Genomic DNA, 21,232 nt, shown 5'->3' with positions numbered 1-21,232 from the left:
ACAATGCCCACGACTCGTACACCAATAAAGCACAGTTGATGCACATCATAAAAGACAAACGGGGCAAGAAAGAGCGGAAAAACATCTACGTACCTGTCGCACCTTTTTATTGGTATTGCTTTGCTTGATAATTCCGGAGAATGCCAGGTCTATTCGCTAAATATCTTGCTCCAATGCCACAGACAAGCGAGGGTTCGAGCCCACGACCATTCCAAAAACGGCTGACACGTTGACATCGGCATTACGGGGCGCGAGTCGGAGCTGTAGCCATTCCAAGCCAATCGAAGCCAGTTCTAGTTCACTTTGTTGATTGCGGCTGCTGCAGCCAGCTCGTGGCGTGTGGCAACGAAATCGTGCTGGTCTATTGACCTTTCCCTTAGCGCCGTGATTACGGTAGTCGGAGCGTCTCCAGGACGCCCGCTTGCCGTCTACGCTCGCCGCCCGTCGGCCTGTCACATCAAGCGCGGCACACACTTCCCGACTCGAAAAGCCGCTACAACATGAGTCACCTCGTTGGAAGATAAGCACTGTTACCCAGCAGCTGTCGCGCTGCGTATGTTTGCAAGCGTTGTTCGTACACGCGTCGCACACTTTTGACTGGTTTTCAGGTAAGCTTTAATACCACTTGGCGCGTCACGTGTACTTCAACGGTGTTACTGGGACGACTGCGTCCCTTTACGAGGCATCGCGTTGCAGAATTGCGCCGCCCGACTGTTTCTGGAAGCAGTGCATTGACGTGAAAGCGGATCGCGGTTGTCAGACAGACGAAGGCGCTTGCTTGTTTATTAGACCTTGTTTTTTGACAGTTACTGTTGCCAGCGCAAGCAAAGGATCGCGCGGGTCGTCCCGTTTCAACCGGTGGTTAGTGCCGTGCGCAGGCGGGAACTGTCAGTATACAACTGCGGCGCGAAAACGTAGTGTCTGTTTCGCGACAGCGTTTCCCTGAACTAGCTAACGTACGGGTCGAGGAATCGCGCTAACTCGTCGCGCTTATGTTTTCCCAGTGTTTTAGAATGAACACGGCGAGTCGAGATCGGCCGATAAGCGCGACGTCGTTTTGACGACTCGCCTGCGGAATGCCGGGGAAAAGCGAACTTGTCTTGACATCGACTGGGAATATTCGATGGAGAGAATCCGTGCGCCGTTTCTGTGCGTATACTTGAATCCGCTCCGGTGTTTTTGCACGTCGTTCAAGAAGCCTGGAAGAGGGCTCGCCTCGCATGTTTTATAACCACCTGACGTTGTTATGCTGGCGACATTTTGCCGACTTCCGCGATGCTGGACGGCACGCGGCTTTCCGATTCCGCTTTTAACAACAAACTTACTAGCGTGGGGCAACGGGGTCGGTCACATTCTTATCGGTGTTACGCATTCAGCGTACGAAAAGCGCGTGCCGAACACGGAACTATATACAGATCGCGACCGGGCAGCGTTACGATTGTTCATTGTTTTCTCCCTCTTTGTTCGCCCGGATGTGTTGTCGATCGCCGCATACTTCTCCGGAAAAGTAAAATACTGCGCATTTTCTCCCTCCGCAGTGCCATAGGGGTATCACATGGCACGGCAATACAGCCCTGCGTAGCAGTCATGCTTACTCTTTGGCTCCAGTAGTCCAGGCAAGAGAAGCTTCGCACAACACGAACATGGCTTGGGGTAAGTGTTCCCGAAGTTGCGGATAAATACGAGCTAAAATATGCCACTATAAGTGTGTCATTGCGAACACTTTAGAGGAGGACCTTTTTCAACTTGTTTCCAATACTGCCACTTGGTTCAGCGCATAGCAGATACGTGACGTGTACTAAGTGTTACAAATTTCTTGCGCGATTATCGAGATTTACACGTAATTGTGTAGCAGTGACTCACTGGGCTTTAATGGTTGTTCTTACTGCATGTTGATGTACACATCCGAATAATGATCTCAACCCCCTTTAGGTGCTGTATACACATTTGTGTACACGATTTCTTTTTTGCCTGTTACATCCAGTGATGGCACAGAAAAAGCAATAGACATTGGTCTTTAGGTGAATTAAACCCTTCCACATTCAATACATTCTCATTTAAGATCAAGTATGCTGAGTAGTGTTTAAGACAAATCACTTTGGTAGCGACACTGGCACATTTGATGGGGATGTTTGGCAGGCTGATAATGATAGCAGTAAATAAATCCTGCATATGTCGTGATGCTTGCAGCCAATAGTTGCTGTGTCCATGCAAGTTTCGTCAGTGATTCAACTCCAAAACACACATGATGATCGGCCGCGGAATAAGCACACATTTCATTGCTCTAGGGTTATCATGGCTCACTACGATTTGTGCAGAGAGACGTACTGCCACCGTCATGCAATAAGATAACCAGGTGTTTAATGAATTGCTGCAAGTTTGACACATTCTCTAACGAAACATCACAATTCATTCCCCGAAGGGGATAGATAATGTTTAGTGCGCCACTGTCTAAATTTGCGGAGCATGACTAAATGACTGCATTGAGCATATGACCAGTTAATTACGATAAAGCAAGAACCAACTTATTTTTGAGAGGGCACAAAAGGTCAGCTATTACAATAGACTGTATCCTCAATGTGCATATATGAGCCGTCATTATGCTCTTATCAATGACGGCAGTGATAGAGGTTTGTCAGATTGCGGTGTTCTTATCAACTCGATGTCTCCATGCCCCATTAAGGTCACACTTGATCAGATAAATTGTTTATTGCACTGTGATATGAGCAACAGGAAATGGAGATAGTTGTTTGCACTTATAGGGTGCAAAGGAAGATAAAAGACAGTGATGACTGTTGGTGGGTACTGATTAGCTCCGAGTAGGAACAAATTAATTGCATCGATAAGAGAAATATATGTCTTGCAGTGGATGTCAACGTGATCTGATCAAGCCGATCAAGAATGCGAAATATGATAAGCCTTGTCAAATGAGGAAGGAGCAAGAAATATCCGTGCCTTTTGACTTCGACTTCCAGGCTCAGTGGAGATTTAAATTAATGCTCACCGAAATGTAAGATTAGAGAAAATGTAATTTTCCATGCGCAATGTGGCTAGATATTATTCTGAAGTCCAAAGGGAGATTTCTCAATGAACTTGGAACAAATTCTATTAAATTGATCTCACTGGTATTCATATACTTGTGGTATCGCCACGAGCTGCCAGTGGCTCAATTGCACTTAACGACTACAGTAATAGGAAGTTTAAGGATGGCATAGTCGATAATTAAAAAGATATCACGGATAACATTAAACCTTTGTGGGTTGCCTATATTTTTGACACGATCATATAAAAACCGGCTGTGGTATATTCATGTAAGCTATAAAGAAATAATATAAAACAAATTTCATCAAAATCAAGCCATTAGTTTGCTGAAAAAAAATGGGACATATATGTCCTACTGTCTCATGAAGGCACCATCTCGAGATTGCATCAACGGGTATTTGGGATGAAACGGCCGAAGCAAGTGGCACAGAGTATCGCTTCTTAAGTTGTGCTGAGGAAAGTTGTTCAGACCTCATTTCCAGCAGTAGAACACCTGCGAGCGCTGTGGTCTGTTCCTGTAAAGCTTACTTCACCGTATGCACCAACCATTTTTTTTTCTCCATTTGCCTGTCCTTGCTTTGGCTGTCGAAATTGTCGAGTACCACTGTTGTCCCTGAATATGCGCCTACTTTTCAAGAGGTATATGATGTCAAGAAAAATATTTCCACGCACCAGTATCCGCAATTACGTTGAGGATGAGCGTGGCAATATCGCAGGGGATTGTTTCGATGCATTTATCGGTCAAGTTATTCCGCAAATTTACAAAAACATATGATGACTGGAAGCTAAAATCACCTCTCTGCAAAACCAGAAAAAGAGGAAATTATCCGGTATTTCAATTGGTAGGTTCTTTCTACCTGAAAAGAAGAAAATTCAGAAGCTATCGTGAAACATTGATCGAAATTCAGAGTCACTGTAACACTACTTCTGCCCTTCGAAAGTGTGGCAAAAGATTTTTTCTCGAGAATGCGAAGACTTAGGTAAGATATGAGTAACTTATCGTTGCGCTAATTGCGACGGGTGATGTGGGAGAAAGTTTTCCCTGCAGACGGAAAAGTGGGATGTAGATGTCCCGGTGTTGCACAAAGTGTTAAGTTACAGAAAGATAATAAAAAACCCAGTCCAAATGCGTGCATGTGGTGTCCTGGCTGAGATTGACATGAAGAAAAGATGTTTATCAGGCCGTATAGTGAGTAAAACGGGTACCCAACTGACAACGGAGAATGGGTGTTAAGAACATGTGCACATTCTTGACAATAGTACGGGATTAGATACATAGGTACAGCTTTGTTTGTGCGAATGCAGTACAGGTTTATCCGCGGTAGATATCTTTGGCTTGCATTGGGCATAGAATGAGCCAGTGATGTGTGCGACAAGTGATTTCCCCGGGAGCAAAATATTTACAGTAAATTGTTTGTTTTTGAAGCGTATTCTATTTTGTGTGTTTCCTCCGTAAGTCCGTGCTTTTGTGTGTGCGTGTTTCATTCGGAGGGCAGTTGGCAACTGGCCCTATGCATCTGAGGTTATACTTCGGCTGTGCAAGGAATTCCTTGTTTGTGTGTAGGAAGAGCCACACGCATTGCCTGCTGTATGACTGTCTCCATCGCTTATGGTATATTTAGGTGGTTGTTTCAGAGTGCTCTGGAGGCTCCGAAAAATTGATGTAGAAGAGCAGCTAGGCATTAATTCTAAAATAAGCGGGCCAATACGTAATCGGGAAGGAGGAACGTGATTTGCATACCTGCTTGTCCTCGTCGTAGAGCTTAAAAGCTGTTGAATTCACCAGTTTCAAAAAAGGTCAGAGCGTTCTCAAATGACCACCCAAATGCACCATTAGACATCCTACAAATTACTGGATCGTTAACCCATTTGTGCTTGGTCGATGCGTTGCGCCCTTTCGCTGACCCGTTCCGCTCGTTGCAGCTGACGCAGAGCCGTTGGACTTCACCTGCGAGTTCTGCAAGGTAAGCTTCGACAGGGAGAAAGAGTTTCGTGACCACTGTAACTCGCCCGAGCACCGCACGGTGCTTGTGTCCGATGGCGGCCGCACGTGGAAGCACCGGCCACCGCCACGCGGCTTGCCAGCCGATGGTCTCTCGATTTGTCAGAGGTGAGTGGTCTGCCAATCTCTTTCATGACACACTTGGTTTTCGTTTATTAGGTGGCGGGTCTCTGTGAGGGTGTTTGATCGAGCTCAACGATTTCGTCTTGCAGCAGCAGCAAAGCGGTTGTACTGTTAAAGGGGTACTGACACGAAAATTTTCAGTTGTCGTTTTTTAGTGTAGTATGAAAGGCAAAGCCCTCAAGAGCCTAGAAAGGGTAGTGATAAGTGCAAGTGCACCTTGAAAAAGTAATTACAGTATGTTTTTAAAAGGCAATTTCGGTTCCTACTGTACCCTGATGTCACAACACGGTATGGGCTTCTCATTACTTGCTCACACAATATATGGTGACGTTTCCATGGCCGCGCCGCATCGTGGCTTTGTTGGGGACGCACAAGTGGCCATTTTGAATGTTTTGGTGATGCACAAGCGGCATCTTGGAAGTTTTGGTACCTGATGTCATCACAACTAGCCAGACTGCTGCGTGAAGTCACCAGAATTAGTATTGTAGCCTGACGTCAAGCTAGTGTCGATGTTGATAGGCGCGTCACGGAAAAATTGACTTTATTATCGAAATAAAATGTCTTATCAGCGTTTGCTGAGCTTCACACTTGCTCAGCGTCGTCTCTACATACAGGAGATTGGTATTGCAGAGTAAACTCGCCTTTGAAAAAAGGTGTCAGTTCCCCTTTAAGCTCTAGGGCATGGGTTCGCTTCCCGACCATAGTCAAAGTTAATCCATAATTTTTTATAGGGCATGCCTGATAATCTTATCATAGTTTTGACATGTAAAAGTGCAACCCAAGGATTGTGCTGTACTGTTTCTTAACAATGCAGCAGGATAAGGAGGGTGCAGAGACTCTTCTGATCAACTGGTAGACTGGCACTATTTTCATGCCCCATGGCAGGTTGTGCTGAACCTCAATGTTAGTGTGTGGAAAGCACCAACCTTCGAATATGGTAGGTTAGTCTTTACAGCTGCCAAAGCTTTGCAAAAAGATTGTTTCTAGGTGCTGTGGCTAAAACAGCGCAAACGAAGCTGCAGTTGCCTCTGTGTCCTGGCTTGCGCACGAACACGACGCCGTAGCTGTCTCAACTTGTTGACAAGCTGCTATAGCGATCTCAGTATTCTGGTAGCAAGTATAAATTGGTTGTAGCTGATTCTAGATTGTTGTTGGTGTGAAGTGGGGCAACGTTACCTGCTACGAGAGTTGCATCCAACAGCCACTTGAGGTGGCAGCCGAAAGCTATCTCAGTTGAGGACCTCACTGCAGTACCCTTCTTGTTTATATTATCTCCAGTGCAAACCCCTGCCGAGATAAGCCTGATAACATATCACTGACTATCTGAAGGGGTCTCTATTGCGGTCTGCAGTTTGTTGACGCTGGTAAGATGGCTTTTTTTACGGCACGAACGTAAACACGAGTGGCACGTGCGGCATTTACGCGACTCTAAAGAGAAAACCGATCTTTCTCGTATTAGTAAATGACTTTTTCACAATACCAAAACCACCACGCTTACTGCGAGAAGACACTTAATAAGTGAGAAAACGCGTAAAAGGAAAATGCGTGGGGTGATGCCATCTTGAAGTTCCTGCACCAATTGTCATGACGTCATCTACTAGAACCTACATTGTTCCTAATCGGTAAAAATGAAGTACGTTGTCCTCTGAGGGGGCTAGAGACTTAAAATACCAAGTTCCAGGAAATTTCGTTGGGCCAATGTCGCCAAAATGCGAAAAATAAACATTGAAATCCATGACATCACAAGCAGATATTTCGGCGCGGAATTTAAATATGAGACCTTGGCCTTGATTTCCTCCTCTGTTATTAAAGCTACGACGGTGAAATTAATGACATTACAGTTTTCACAGTAAAATTTATCAGCCTAAACTGATCCATTGTTTCACTTCAGTATCTCTTTAATCAGTGCATTCATTCTGTAAAGTTGCCCTACTGATAATTCAAACAGTGAAACTGTTAATACAGGTAGGCCTATCTGTCTTTCAGTATGCACTGAGGGGATGCAAGGAGGTACAATCAATATGAGAGGGCTCGTGTTTTTGAACATACATTCTTGCATCATCATCTGCCAATTTTTGTACATACGGATGCCCATAGTTGCGCATTCTATAAGCGCAGCATCTGGCAACAATTTTCAAGAAATTTTTGTTTAGGTTTTCCGTGTTCCTCAATGATGTCTTGCGCAGCACTGTGGTAGCTAGACGACGTTTGTGGAGTTGCGGCAGTCATCTACCGCAGTGCCAACCATTTTGTAAACGCTCCGAGTTGTCGGGAACAGGATCTTCTGAGAAACTACAAAGCCTGTGTGTAAACGGGACGTGTGCGCACATGTGATTTGCGCTTTTTTAAAGGGGTACTGTCACATGACAGGCCAAGTGCTCGAGAGCTTAGAAAGTGTACTGGTAAGTGCATGTGAGTGCACCCTGAAATATTAATTATACGTTTTTGAAAGCTAGTTTCTGTTCCTACTGTACCTTGTCATCATGACACGGCATGAGCTTGTCGTCATGTGCTTGTGCAAGATATCGTGACGTTTCCACGGCCACTCCGCAATTCCATTGGTGACGCTGTTTTGGTTCCTGACGTCGTCGCAACTACCCATACTGGTACTTGAAGTAACCAGAACTGGTACTGTAGCCTGATGTCACGCTAGTGTCAATGTCAGTACGTGCGCCAGGCAAAAATTGACTTTAAATATCAAAATAAAATTTCTCAGCATTTCCTGAGCTTCATGCTTGCTCAGAGCCATATGCGCCCGCATACAGGAGATTTCTATGGCGTAGTAAAGCCAGCGTCGAAAATTGGTGTCAGTACCCCTTTAAGATAATGTCCTTTGCACGAGAATTGTTTACCATCAAACCTCGATATAACGAATTACCAGACATAACAAGATAACGAAAATTGTCTCACTGCTAAGTCAGTGCTACGGATACACATTGGCCACGAAAAAGGGTTGAGCTAAGTTGGTAGGGGCTTATTGTTAAGCAAATAAGGCATACGAAGACCGACGCAAGGGATGAAAACCTGACATCATAAACACTGCACATACGCTGCATTTGTGCTGCATAGTCCTCAACACTTGTGTCCGTGTTTGCACAGTTGACTTTACTTCACAAGGTGCTTGTTTTTAACGAATATTGAATCCAACAAAGTTACTTTTGTGTCATGTGGAACTTTGCATAATAAGGATATGAATGTGAACATTTGACACAAGTCTGTCTGGTTGGGAAGGAACTTGGGTTTCAAACAAGAGGACACCAACTAATGTCACAACGTTGGTTGGCGTTCCCTTGTTTCAACCACTGTGCTATAAGGTTTGGCCGTATGTGCAACTGGTAAACGAGAGAAATGGTCTAACATTTCCTTCCCGCAGCCACCATCTGTTTGGCCAGTGCCGGCTGGGAGGCCAGTGCTGCGCGGCCCATAGTGAGGACGAACTGGCGGAATGGCAGGAACGCCTCGAGTACCGTAGGGAGAGGCTCAAGAAGGCTCAGCAGAGGCACCTTGAGGTTTGTGCAAGCCTTGCCGTTGTGCGTTTCCTCATGCCTGTCGGCTGTTGAACTGTACGTAAGTAGCGTCACAGACCGTACGCGCATAGGTGTGCACACAGGCAGGCAGGAAGGGTGCCCCCCCCCTCCTTTTGCCAAGTCTGCCTGATACCTTTGTTCGGTCAGACCTGACCCATCACTGTTGAGAGCGCAGGTTTATGGTTTGCGTAGGATTTTTACAATAATGGTGGCGAAGGGTCCCCGATGTTGCATTCCAAGTACTGTTGCCTTCCCACTCTTACCCCTGGAAAGCTGGGGCTAAAGACAGGCCCTTATGTGAAGCACGTCATTGCTTATTCTCATTTTTTGCATGCATTGTGAACGCCGTTTTGGTTTGCACTCGACCAATTTTTTGGGGGGAGGGAGGGTTGCCGCGATGAAATCTTTGACTTACTCCAATGGAGAGCCCTGCACGTGCCTATGCTTATGTAGCCTCTACAGTTGCTATGGTCTTATCCACAGGAGGCTGTCTGATGTGGTTTTTTCACTGTGCAGTCTGAAGCAGCCACCAAAAACATGTAGCGTGCAGTCAGATTGCATCAATCTGAATATGGAGAGCAAAATTTCTCTGTGAGAAGCCATATTGGAAGTTCTTTGTGCACGTGTCACGCAAACAGGTTCTGAATATAGTACAGTAAAAGCTCGTTAATTCGGATTTCACGGGACCGGAAAAAAATGTCCGAATTAACCGAATGCCGAATTAACGAATAAACAGGAAAAACAACATTAAAATCAAGTTGCAGAGGCATACCTTTATTTGCTGAAGTATTTTGTAATGGTCGTCTGCGTTTTCGCGCAGATTCCGGCTGACATTACAATTTTTCTTAACTCTTCCAAACGGCCAACAGCATGCAAACTGTTGCAAGTGCTCAGGCAAACGTCCTCTAATATCAAAAGTGCCTCCGAGGCTTCCCGTGAGGTGCGACGATAAGGTCACGACATCATTAATAATTTCTTGATCGGGCAGGAGACCAGTCGTGGCGACAAAATCATCAATCGCGATGTAGTCCTGAAGGGTCATATTGTGGGAAGGACAGCATCGAAGGTCGGACAGTCATCGTCGGTGGACTCGGCTGATAACTCGTCGATGCCATCGTCAGCTACTGCCGCATGCTCGGGCCTCACATGTAAACACGGTCACAACGGGGAAAAATAAGAGAACTCCGCAAGAAGAGACGGTGCCGACACAACACAAGGGAAAATGGCGTCAGAGGCGCATTGGAGCGAAGAAAGAAGACGCCGACGTTCGGTGACGCTGCGATCGCCCTCACTAGTTGATGACGATGGCGATGTCGCTCAGGTTTCGGTTTCGCTCCAGTGGTGCCAGCGATGCTTTATCACACTTTTGTGTAGCGGCAGCCGTCAGCATTTGTCCGTATTAAGCGGTGCGGAGCCCAATTCTGACGAATTAACCAAGGTTTGCTCCCGTAGATTAACATGCACTTTGGCCGGGACCAATAGAGCCGTCCGAATTATCCGAATTTCTGAATTAACGGGTGTTGAATTAACGAGCTTTTACTGTACTCAAGTTCCACTATGTGCAGTTCCATGGCTGGGCCGTGGCGGCCAAAATCACTGTCCCATAGTGGGCACAGTGTTGTGTACTCATTTTACAGAAAGGGTGTGTGCTTCTGTTCATATTTCTAGCTGAATCCGTGCCTTCACGGTGGAGAAAGCCAGAGTAATCCACGAATAAGTGAGTTGAATCAAAACAAGTGGAAAAGGCTAGTGTGCTCCCATTTGACCAGTCAAAAGACGGATTCACTTCTGCGGAGTGAAATAATCCTGCTCCAGATTGACTAGGGAAAAACACCATGAACGTTGCTATGACGCTTTTAGCAGTTGTAAAGTACTGACAGCAGCTGTGAGGGATTGTAATATATGTGGGATGGATACGAATAACCAAAGTGTTGCACTGTGGCATGCAAGGTCTCCAGTATTCATTGTGGGGCATTCAAAAAACAGTTTGTAGAACATCCTGTTGGAATGTGCTTGCAAGCACCGGTACAGTCGCCGATCAGTAATTTGCACTCAATGGGCAACGCTTGAAGTCGGAATAACTGGAAGTATGTAATATGTTGAATTGGACAGAGGATATGTGCCCTCATTTCAGAAGCAGCCATACGAATCTTGTCAGCGTGTTGCTGGATGCACATGTGCTAGCACTTAGCAGGTATGTGTTGCAAACATTGTCATGCTAGAGCGATGACAGTATGGTCAATGCTTGCACCAAAGTTCCATCATCCAGCATTACATCGCAGAGTTAGCTAAGGTCAACTGCCCTTGTATAGTGTACCATCTGCAGGTTTATTGGGAAAAATTGTTCAGAACTTTTCTCGCGTCACTGCCATCTTTGTTGGCACAGACGTTGGTGCCATTTAAAGCTTCCTGGCAATTCGGAGCGAAAAACTTCATAGAAGGCTCCCATGCCGTACTTTCGGGACTTGTGATAGTTCACAGAAGTAGCTTTTTACATCTTACCATAATTGGCTTGGCTTAATCTGCGGTTTGAATGTGATCAGCGACTGCAAGATTTGCTAGGCACTTTGGAACCTTCAGGAGGCACTGCCAACTTGCCAAAACAAAAGGGTCTGTTCTACTTGACTTGGTGACTGACTTGGTGGCCATGCGTACGGGTCCAAATAACCTAATTGCGGCACAATGTATGACCCATGACACATGTAACTCCTATAGGTATATCTTCACGGTAGCTTTGAGGTGCACATTGCGTACACCTCAGCTTGCATGATTTGGGGCGCGTGTTCTTTTTTCAGGTCGTCACATGTGACACTGCGCTTTGTCTTATGCCTGGTGTCACGAACAATATGTACATTGCTTTATAGTGTTGTGAAAAGGAGTGGTGTAGAAGGCTAAGTTCGACTATGGAACAAGTAATCTTGGTGGTATTGCGAGCAGAGGTCCTCACGACAGCTGTAGTGTTATTACACTCAAACCTCATTATAACAAAGTTGCATCTGCCACGACAATAACTTCGTTATATCCGAAAATTCGTTATAAACGTTTATTTGTAACACTGTAGCTATGACAAGACTATTCTTCATTTACTTCGTTATAACCGATAATTCGTTATATCTGTGTTCGCTATAACGAAGTTTGAGTGTATTCCGCAGGGTTATCAAGAGTATGCCAAGGATCTGCTGGAGCGGTACGCAGAGGCGAAGGACCCGACGGACATGCAAAGGGTGATGACGGAGAGCATGAAGGGCCTGAGGCTAACATGCAAGCAGCAGCTCAAGCGTACGGTCACCTCCAAGGAGACTGCGCTTGTCTGGGAGTTTGAGCTGCGCACCATTGTGAGTATGGGCAGAGTCGACTGTGACCGTGTCATAGACTTTTTGGCTGACATTACTGCTGCCAGGCTGATGAGAGACTTGTGTTTTCTGATCGTGTGCTTTTGAGGAATAAACCTAATTACAGTAGGGTTCCACTGATTCGACCCTGGTCAGACAAATGAAATTGGCTGAATTATCCGAGGAATCAAAGTAAGCCAGAGGTGCGAAAAACAATGAAATACAGTAGAACCCCGCTGATATGTTTTTTGAAGGGACCGTAGGAAATAAACGTAAGAGACGGGAAACGTAAGAGCCGAAAAACAGGAAAAACGGCAAAATATTTAGTGGTACAGAATTTTATTTCAATTCTTACGAGTAGCACGAAAATTGGTGCGCTCAGCCGCGATCTAGTCGATGGATAGAAACGCGGAGCTTAGGACGGCCTCATCCACAGAAATGTAATCAACGTATGTGATTTTTTTAACACCAACAGCTGTAGGCATGAAAAAACTAAGCACACGCAATCACGACCGGCGCGGCGAGTCCGACCGCGAACCGCACGCACGACCACGCGAGCTCCAACCAGCTCAAACTCCTCCCGTTCTCCGACAAATAACGATGATGATGAGTCTACGCCAACGCGATGGCAGAAGTGAATGCCAATCTCGAAGGCCTTGCTTTCGCAAACAGTTACGTCATTCACGCCATGTTTGTGCAATACAAATCTCAGAGGCTATGCTTTTGTCAATAGTAAATGCCAATCTCGAAGGCCTTGCTTTCGCGAGCAGTTACGTCATAGACGCCATCTTTGCAATTTGAATCTCGAAGGCCATGCTTTTGTTTGCATCAATTGAAAGATTCTGTTGCTTGCGCCTCTCATGCGGCTAATATTACGGTCAAACGAGGCCAAACTGCGTGAAAATGCACCATGGCCGCTCTCTTTGGTAGTCACTCGGTCGGCTCCGAGCGCACTTCGCGACGTATCATACGGGAACGGTCCGACAGTTGCGACGTAACAGCGGGGTTCCCAATACATTGTATCCTATGGGAGCTATGCCGGGACAGGCGGAAAACGCCGTAACAGCTGGGAAAACGCAGCAGTGAGGAACGTAACAGCGGGGTTCTACTGTACCATGCCAACTGGCAGCATTTGACCCAAATGCCACATGTCCGCCAATTGATCAGACACCCACGTTTTTTGGGGTCCAAAATATAAACTTCGAAGTGGCATCAGAGCACATAAAATATGGAGCAGTTGGACGCACAGCGAATTTTTTAGCAATGAAAGTGGTATTTTGAACTATTTTCCCACTGCTTGCAAAATGAAAAAGACCAAGACAGAAAGTGGACTTTACCCTCACAGCAACAAACTTTATTTACATAATGTCTACCATTGTCACTCTTTTACGGTAAATATTTTTTTTACGGTCCCACAAAGAACATACAGTCGACTCTTGATAATTGAAACTCATAATTCAGACTTATGGTTAATTCGAACAAATCTTAAAGTTTTGGTTGGCCTGCTACATTTTCAATTAACTACTCCGTTGCACAAATTTGTTCAATTCAAACTTTTTGCTTGTCCATACCTGGAAATGTCTGCTGCCTATGCTGCTCCTAGTTGAACATCGCGTTTTTATGTTACCAACAGTCACCAACAAATCCGATTTCCTGCCTACAAAACGGCCGAACTAGCCAAACTGCGCTCGCCAACAATCTCGTGACCAAGTAAAAAAAAAAAAAAAGCGGACTGGCCTTGGTTTATCACGTGCCGAACGCTTCCTAAAGTCACTTTCGCCGCGATACATTGGTGTCATGCAAGACAGTGTCCTAAGAATGGGAAGGGGCTACAAGCTGTCGCAAGAGACAACACATTTTGTCCCTTACTTTACACTCGCGTGCACTTGTATAATGATTACCGGTGTAATCACTTATGTCTACAAACTTTACTGGCATTCATGCAGAGCTGTCTGTGATGTGGCTGCGGCACTGGGAAACAATAAACATCCCAACGCCGATTGGTATGTTGCCCCGGGTCATATTTATGAGAACTTCTGATAATTCAAAGTTCTGGTGATTCAAACAAGATCCTGAGGTCCCCTCAAGTTTGCATTATTGAGTGTCTACCGTATTAGAGGGTTCCTACTGTAACTTGACCGCGAGGCTTTCTTCGTTTGTGAGCAGACGCCGCTTCAGCGCCTGGTCCTGCTACACGACACCTATCGAGGCCACTTTGAGCTGAGGCGGGTGGAGAAGTCTCCGTTCAAGTTTGTGCTTGCACCGGGCTGCCAGGAGTGGGTGAACAGCCTCCAGACACCCGCCAATAAGAATGTGCTCATCTACTACATTCAGGTAAGGACAGCAGAGGGAGATGCTAGTCTCAATGTTGAGCGATGTTTCCATAAGTTTCCATAAGATTTCGGGCGTTTCTTGGATTTGTCTTCAGTGTCCCGGGCGAAGGTACCATAACCCTTTGTGACACGTCATCCTCATTTGAAGATGCGAGTTACTTTTGCCGTTTCTGTGCACCATTAGCAAGGGAGAGACCACACAGACGCTGAGCTAATGGTGAATTAAGGGGGGATGCGGCTCTCATATCGCGAAAAATGGCAAAAAATAGATTTTCTGAAAATAAAATTTTCAGTTATTTTTCTATCTGATTTCAAAATATCTACACTGAAAAATGCGCAGAAGTGCTTTAAAAAATTTGTTGTGCCCTCCGAGGTGGCGAAAATGATTGTGGAAATCGCGAAAAAAACAGTGATGTTATAAAAAAGTTCTACCTTCCCGACAGCACAGCCGGGAGCCGCCATCTTTGGCTCGTCGGAAGGAGCAATTCTTCGTGTTCATATCCCCCCACCCCCTTCTTCAGCTAGCTTCTCCATTCAGAAAGAAGCGCACAAAACGCAAATGTTTGAGGGTCGTTTCGAGGTCTCCGATTGGCTGTGTTTGCCATGTTGCCCCAGCGCACCTCGCCTTTGGTCTGATGCTCGCTCCAGGAGATCATCATCTGCTGCTTGTGCGTCGCAAGGTCATGGCTGTCAAAAATTGCGTTACTTCATGACGCGTTCGCACTCGTTCTGTGTTCCCTGCTTGACGATCACCTAGAATATAGTTACGCTTTAGTTTGGAGCTGCAATCGCAAGCTCGGTCAGATTATGATAGTGCGCTGCGCTCGTAGCGAACATTGCAAACGCGTGTATCGGACTGACTGTTTTGCGTTGACTCGTCAGATTCGCGGTTAGAGGTTCTGCTTATCAGCACTTTGGACGTCATGACAAAGACCATCGCAGGACGACTCTTTGTACTAGCGACCATGCATTACGTACTTTGAAACATCGGGCACCGCGGCCTGCGTGCCTGCTGCTCGGAGTGGTCACTAGGCCTAACTCTGCTCGCGGTGCCTACGTGCGAGACGAACCTCGAACATGACGGGCAAGAACAATGCACCAGCGGACCCGTGGCAGTGTGCTTCTCTGCAAGCAACGAAGCACGTGCCCGCTGGCTCTTTGGAACCGCGGATGGGCATTTTACGCATCGGCAGCGGACCCCACAACCAAGCTTGTCAGACACCAAGCCGCGGACTGCTGGGAGCAGCGACTAGCAATTTCGCGTGTCAGCACCTGAAAATTCGTGCGTCGTCACCAACTGCCGCCACCAAGCACATCACGTGCAGACTCATACTCTTATGAAAGCATTATAGGGCCGTTCTTAGTCTCTGCCAATTTTCATCAAAATCCAACCAGAAACAAGAAAGTCGGTTCCAAAAACCACGTCTTCCCTTAAGCCTGAGTGCTTAAAGTTTTGCGATCAATATTTTTTTGCATATAAAGAACTGTGTGCCAAAGTTATGCTATTTGTCTTTCGGAGTCATGAAAAAAGATATTTGAAGCACTGCAAGCCAGAATTCGCATTTATTGGTGGTGTTTTTGCCATATTTGCAACTATAAACCTCTCTTTAAAAATGAAATTTTTGTCGAAATGTTTTTCCCTTGCACTTGTTAGAACCACGGGAAATAGGATTTTGCAAACTGCATCCCTTGCATATACAGTCGTAGTCCGATTTCCCGGACCCTCAAGGGACCGCGAAAACGTCCGGAAAATGGGGCAGTCCGGAAAAACGAATGCACGTGAAAACGCACCTTTTTGGTAGGCATTTTTCGCTGACGGAGAGGGTCACGGCCGGATTACAAGATTCCCATTGCAATTCAGCCAATGCATCGTTTAGGTGGCTCTGAAAAGAGCCGTTTATAAAAAAAAAAAAATACGACGTGGCCGGCGCTACCTCATAGGTCAGCACTTGGGTGCAAAGAAGTTGCTTATTTTCTTTTGCACGGTCCGCTTGCCAGCGATCATGTCTGCCTCAATTTCAGTCAACGTCATGTTGCCGCTGTACACCGATGACAGTGTCATCAGTTCGCGTCAACTCCGAGCTCGTTGGCTGTGTAGGAGCTGGCTCTTCGTTCTCGGTGTCGGAGTCGTCGGAATCCTCCGTAACTTGACGAATGATTTCGTCATCGGTCCACTCCGCACATAGCTCGAGGTCTTTGTCAGCGTCGGCGAAGCCCTCAAAGATTATCCCGGCTGGAATCGACACGCCGGCAGCGCGCAGATCGTCGAAGGCAACGTCCGCGGATGGCAGTTCGTCACACACGCTGTCCACTTGGGGCGAGACGGCCGTCTCGGCGTCGAGTGTGAAGCCCGCATGGCGAAAACATTTCCGCAGTCTCTTGCGTAACCGCCTTCCACGATTCCGCTAGCATGCCGACAGCAGAGCTGAGGTCAACAGCGTAGCTTTTCCCGCTGGCGGAGCAGAGCACCATGCGGCTAAGCACGCGTGATTTGTAATGATGCTTCAAGTTACGAATCACGCCTTGGTCCATCGGCTGCAGGATTGCTGTGGTGTTCGGCGGCAGAAATTCAATCTGTACAGCCTTTAGGTCCTTGATGTGGCCATGCGCAGTTATCCACAAACAGCAGAACTCTTCGATTTTGCTGCTCGAACCTTCTGTCCAGCTTGCGCACGTACGCTTCGAATAGCTGCTGCATTATCCACGCCTTCTTGTTAGCTTCATAGAGAACAGACAGAGTTACTGCCCCCTTGAAACATCTTGGATGCTTCGACTTGCCTATTACTAGTAACGGAAGCTTCTTGCTGCCTGACATGTTGCTGCCAACGAGGACAGTGAGCTGCTCCTTGCTGTGCTTGCCGCCGTGGCAGGGGTCACCGGCAAATGCAAGCGTTTTCTCTGGCAGCAGCTTGTAAAACAGTCCAGTTTCGTCGCAGTTGAAAATATCATTAGGTGCAAACTGCTGAAGCAAGGACTGCAGCTTTCCATCCCGATATTCGGCGACAACGGAATAGTCGACGGCGCTGCTTTCTCTGCACATCTTCTTGAACTTCAAGTCATTGCGGCTCTTGAAATTGCGAAGCCATTCATCGCTGAACTTGAAGTCCTTCACGTTCATCTGAAGCGTGAAAACCTCCGCCTTCTGCTTCAATATGTCGCCTGACACCGGGATTTTCTTAGCGATCATGGCACTGGGCCACACAAGGAGCGCTTCCTCGAGCTGCGGGTAAACACCCTGACTCGCATTCTTCTTTCCAGCCCCGGTTGATTTGGCAGCCACTTCCAAGACCTTCGGCTTGTTTTTGATGAGGTCCGAAACAGTTTGCTTCGAAATTCCGAACTCCCTCCCCACCTCTGTCTGCGAGCGACCACTTTGGACTTGTTCAATGATGGCGGCTTTCTTCTCCATCGTGAGCCTACGAGGGGGCTTTGTGTCAAAGGCGCGGACGAAAACGAAGGAGCAGTCGGTGTCATCGCTGTAAACGGCGAATCCGCTCGACGAAAAGTGCAGCACGAAACAGCTAGGAACTCGGTGGATGCTGAAGGTAGGGAAACGTGATCACTGAAGATAGCGCGCAGCAGCAAACGATCAACCGCAGACACGACCGCAGAGCTGGGAGAGCTGACAAAACAACACGTGAACGAACACAGTGAGGTTTGGCTTGGCTAAGCTACGGCTGGCAACGGATTGACACGTGCGGTTTCGCGGTTACGGCAGCTGCGGAGCGGTGCGGCGGTGCTGCTGGCCACACCTGCGATGCGAGTATGGTGGGTTCGAGAATATGAAAACAACCAAAATGGCGGCGTCGGTGGTGACTTTGGGTCGGTGGTTAACAGTAAAAAGACCGGGAAATCGGATGGCGAAGGCTATAAGCGTCCGGAATTTCGGACTTTTTAATACATTGACTCTATGGGGAACTTGACGGTGCCACAGATGAGTCCGGGAAATCAGGCATGTCCGGGAAATCGGACGTCGACTGTATATTTGTTCGGTAGTGAAGAGGCTAGACTCAAAACTCTTTGAACATGCTCTGTTCAGCCTTGATCACTCGGACCCAAGCTCACTCAAGTCTGAGGTTGGCTGAGTAGACTCACTAGTCAGCACCAGCCTATGGTGAGGGCCAATCTCAGGATGAAAAATAACGAAACTACTACTGGCCTGTAGCAGTGGTCCACAGTATGGGCACCGGCTTGGACATGTGGTCAGGATCGAATTAACTGGAAAATAAATTAACCGAAGTCTGAATTAAGCGTCTGCTTATACCATCTGAAAAATACTGTACTTTCTTGCATATAACCCGCACAAAATTTTTTTATAAAATTGGGAGCTAGGAGTCAAACGGCACATTTGCCACTAAAAAGAACGCACACAGAAGATGACAAGGACGATGTATGGGCGGTGTCATCGTCCTTGTCTTCTACTGTGGGTGTTCTTTTTTGTGGCCAATATGCCTTCAAACGTACACCAACTAGGCCAAGAACAAGTTCTTCTAAAATCAACACGAAAAATGCAAATTCCAGTCTGCAAAGGTGGCTTCTTGGCTGTGCTTCACAGCTATGCAAGGAAGCTAGCTTCGCGGCAAGACGCGGATTATTTTGACAATTTTCTGCAAGTCATTCTTGATTTTGTAGGTGATGCTATAGAAAGTTGAAGGGAAAAAAAATTGGCCGCGTATCTGTGCGCTTTGCTGCAAATGTCGTCGAAAGACGATAGTCTTCTGCTATTTATGTTTTGCCTTGCCTCAGACAGCGCCTCTTCTGTTGAATCGGCCGCATCTGTCTGGCATTGATAAAATAAAGGCGCTGCGTGAGATTTGGACGCCATCTGACAGTGGCGCTGGGAAACATGAGCTTGTGCAGAACCCAGGGCAACTGCCAGGTGGCAGCACCATATCGTCGGCAGAGGGCTTTTTCATGCATAGCGTTGCATTTTCAGCGCAGCCTAAGAAACACTAGGGTCTGTAGAATTACGTATCTACAGTAGACTCCTGTTAAACGAAAGCTGAAGGGACCGGGAAAATATGTTTCATTTAACAGGAGTTTCGTTTACTGAGAGATGAAAAGGGGTGCAGAATTCAAGCACAAAACCAATCATGTTAGAGGCAGTTGTTCCATTTAAGCAGCAATTTCATTTAAGAGATTTTCGTTTATTGAGAGTTTACAGTATGTATTTTCTATAAAAGAACACACCACCTGATACTTATGTATTGATGGTGCGCCTCAGATATGCGTAATATTTGCTTTTGATCTACGATGTTCACAAGTATGAACGCAGCTACCAGTTCAAGATGGCTGGGCGTTCAGCAAGTGCTTAAACTTTGGCTGGGTGGCTGAATCGTGACAGACAGACAGAAAGACAGACAGACAGACCAAAATTTCTGTGTTCGAGTATCCCAAGGAAGACTATTGTCTTTAAAAAATAAGTAGGAGACTCACCAGCAAATATACGGCTGACAGTGTAAGTGATATGGCAACAGAGGGTGTTAAACGAAAAATCAGAGAAGTGCAGAGGATTCATTGGATAGCAGCGATGGAAAAAAAAGCTGGCTTTGAGTAACTACCGAAAGTGCAAAGACGAAATGAAGGAGGTATTTGATGGTAATTTAAGGGGAATTGCTTTGCTGTTTGAAGTAAGGTCGGGTTGGCTTAGAACGCGTAGTTATAAAGCGGGAATCAGTAAAGAAAAAGAAAAATGTGCATGCCGTGTGCAAGCTTATCAAATGACAGAGCATGTTTTATTAAATGCGAAACGTTTCTTAGCGAACCTCAGGTGCTTTGGCCGTTTCTATCTACGTATCTATCTATCCGTCCATCTCGTCGCCTACATCTGGGCGCTCCCCTGGTCGTCTCCATAACTTCTAATATAGCAAATTTGTCACAGCAGGGAATCAGTGTTGGCTGAACACGATTCGCTTGTCATGACACGAATAACTAGAGCTGTGCGAATAGCAAAATTTTGGGTGCGAAGCGAATTCGAATAATAAAGATTGAGCGCGAATCGAATCGAATAATTTCGAATAATTTTCGAATATTTCTCAAACATTTTTCGAATAATTCGAAGTGAAATTACAGAAAAAGTTGCAGAGAATCCCTAAGTATGTTCTTGTGAGATCGCAACTTGAAAGTGTTTCTTTTCGCTAGGTTGATGAAGCACTGGTGGGGTCATATTTCATAGTTGTCTTTCTTATCAAGAGTGAGGCAATGTAGAGGCCGAATTGTATTTATGTACATGATTTGGTGCAACCAAAGTGTTGCTGACAACACTTTACACGTGATAGGCAGAGATGCCATTTCCTCAGCCTCTCCCCCTCTTTCAACTGCTGTGGAAGGCCAACTGATGTGGCGGACAAGGGTGTGCTCCCTTCAAGTCTGGAGTTCCAAATCTGCCTCGTAGACGTCGATATATAAGAACATCTGAAATTTTGGATGCTAAAAAGCTTCGGCGTCCGATTTTTCAGACTTCCTGCCCATATTTCAGGTCCAAAACAGCATTAATTGAGCCCCCAACTCTGCCACATCTTTCATCTCCATATTGGAACCAGCGTTTTCTCGAGTTAATACATTTGCGACCGTAGCGGAGCTTGAAAGGCAGCTTTGCCGCAATACGGGGGTGTGATGAGGTGCAGCATGTAGAAAATGTAGGGACCACTTCCAAACGGATGTTGACTCTCTTGGCCAAGTTCGACCGTAACTGACCTTGAAAGGCAGCTTTGCCGCAATACGAGAATGTAATGAGGTGAAGCATATTGAAAATCTAGGGACCACTTTCAAACAGACGTTGACTGTCTCTTGGCTAAGTTCGACCGTAACTGACCTTGAAAGGCAGCTTTGCCGCAATACGGGGGTGTGAGGAGGTGAAGCATATTGAAAATC

The 21,232-nt window shown here is 46.3% G+C and overlaps 1 protein-coding gene across 1 annotated transcript in view; it reads left to right on the top strand.

Annotated features, from left to right (window-relative positions):
- Positions 1–289: 289 nt before the first annotated feature.
- The window catches only part of LOC119399636 (probable helicase with zinc finger domain), a 96,398-nt gene continuing 75,455 nt past the window's right edge, over positions 290–21,232 (top strand). Inside the window, exons 1-6 of the mRNA XM_037666445.2 lie at positions 290–608; positions 1,539–1,653; positions 4,966–5,152; positions 8,541–8,676; positions 11,847–12,029; positions 14,193–14,360. Of these exons, the coding sequence (XP_037522373.1) occupies positions 1,644–1,653; positions 4,966–5,152; positions 8,541–8,676; positions 11,847–12,029; positions 14,193–14,360 (684 nt within the window). The 5' untranslated portion in view covers positions 290–608; positions 1,539–1,643. The remainder of the gene's footprint in view (positions 609–1,538; positions 1,654–4,965; positions 5,153–8,540; positions 8,677–11,846; positions 12,030–14,192; positions 14,361–21,232) is intronic.

Source organism: Rhipicephalus sanguineus, chromosome 7 (assembly GCF_013339695.2).
Source record: "Rhipicephalus sanguineus isolate Rsan-2018 chromosome 7, BIME_Rsan_1.4, whole genome shotgun sequence".
NCBI classification, from domain to species: domain Eukaryota; kingdom Metazoa; phylum Arthropoda; class Arachnida; order Ixodida; family Ixodidae; genus Rhipicephalus; species Rhipicephalus sanguineus.
Note: the sequence above shows the minus strand (reverse complement) of the source record. Positions and strands in the feature narration are given on the sequence as shown.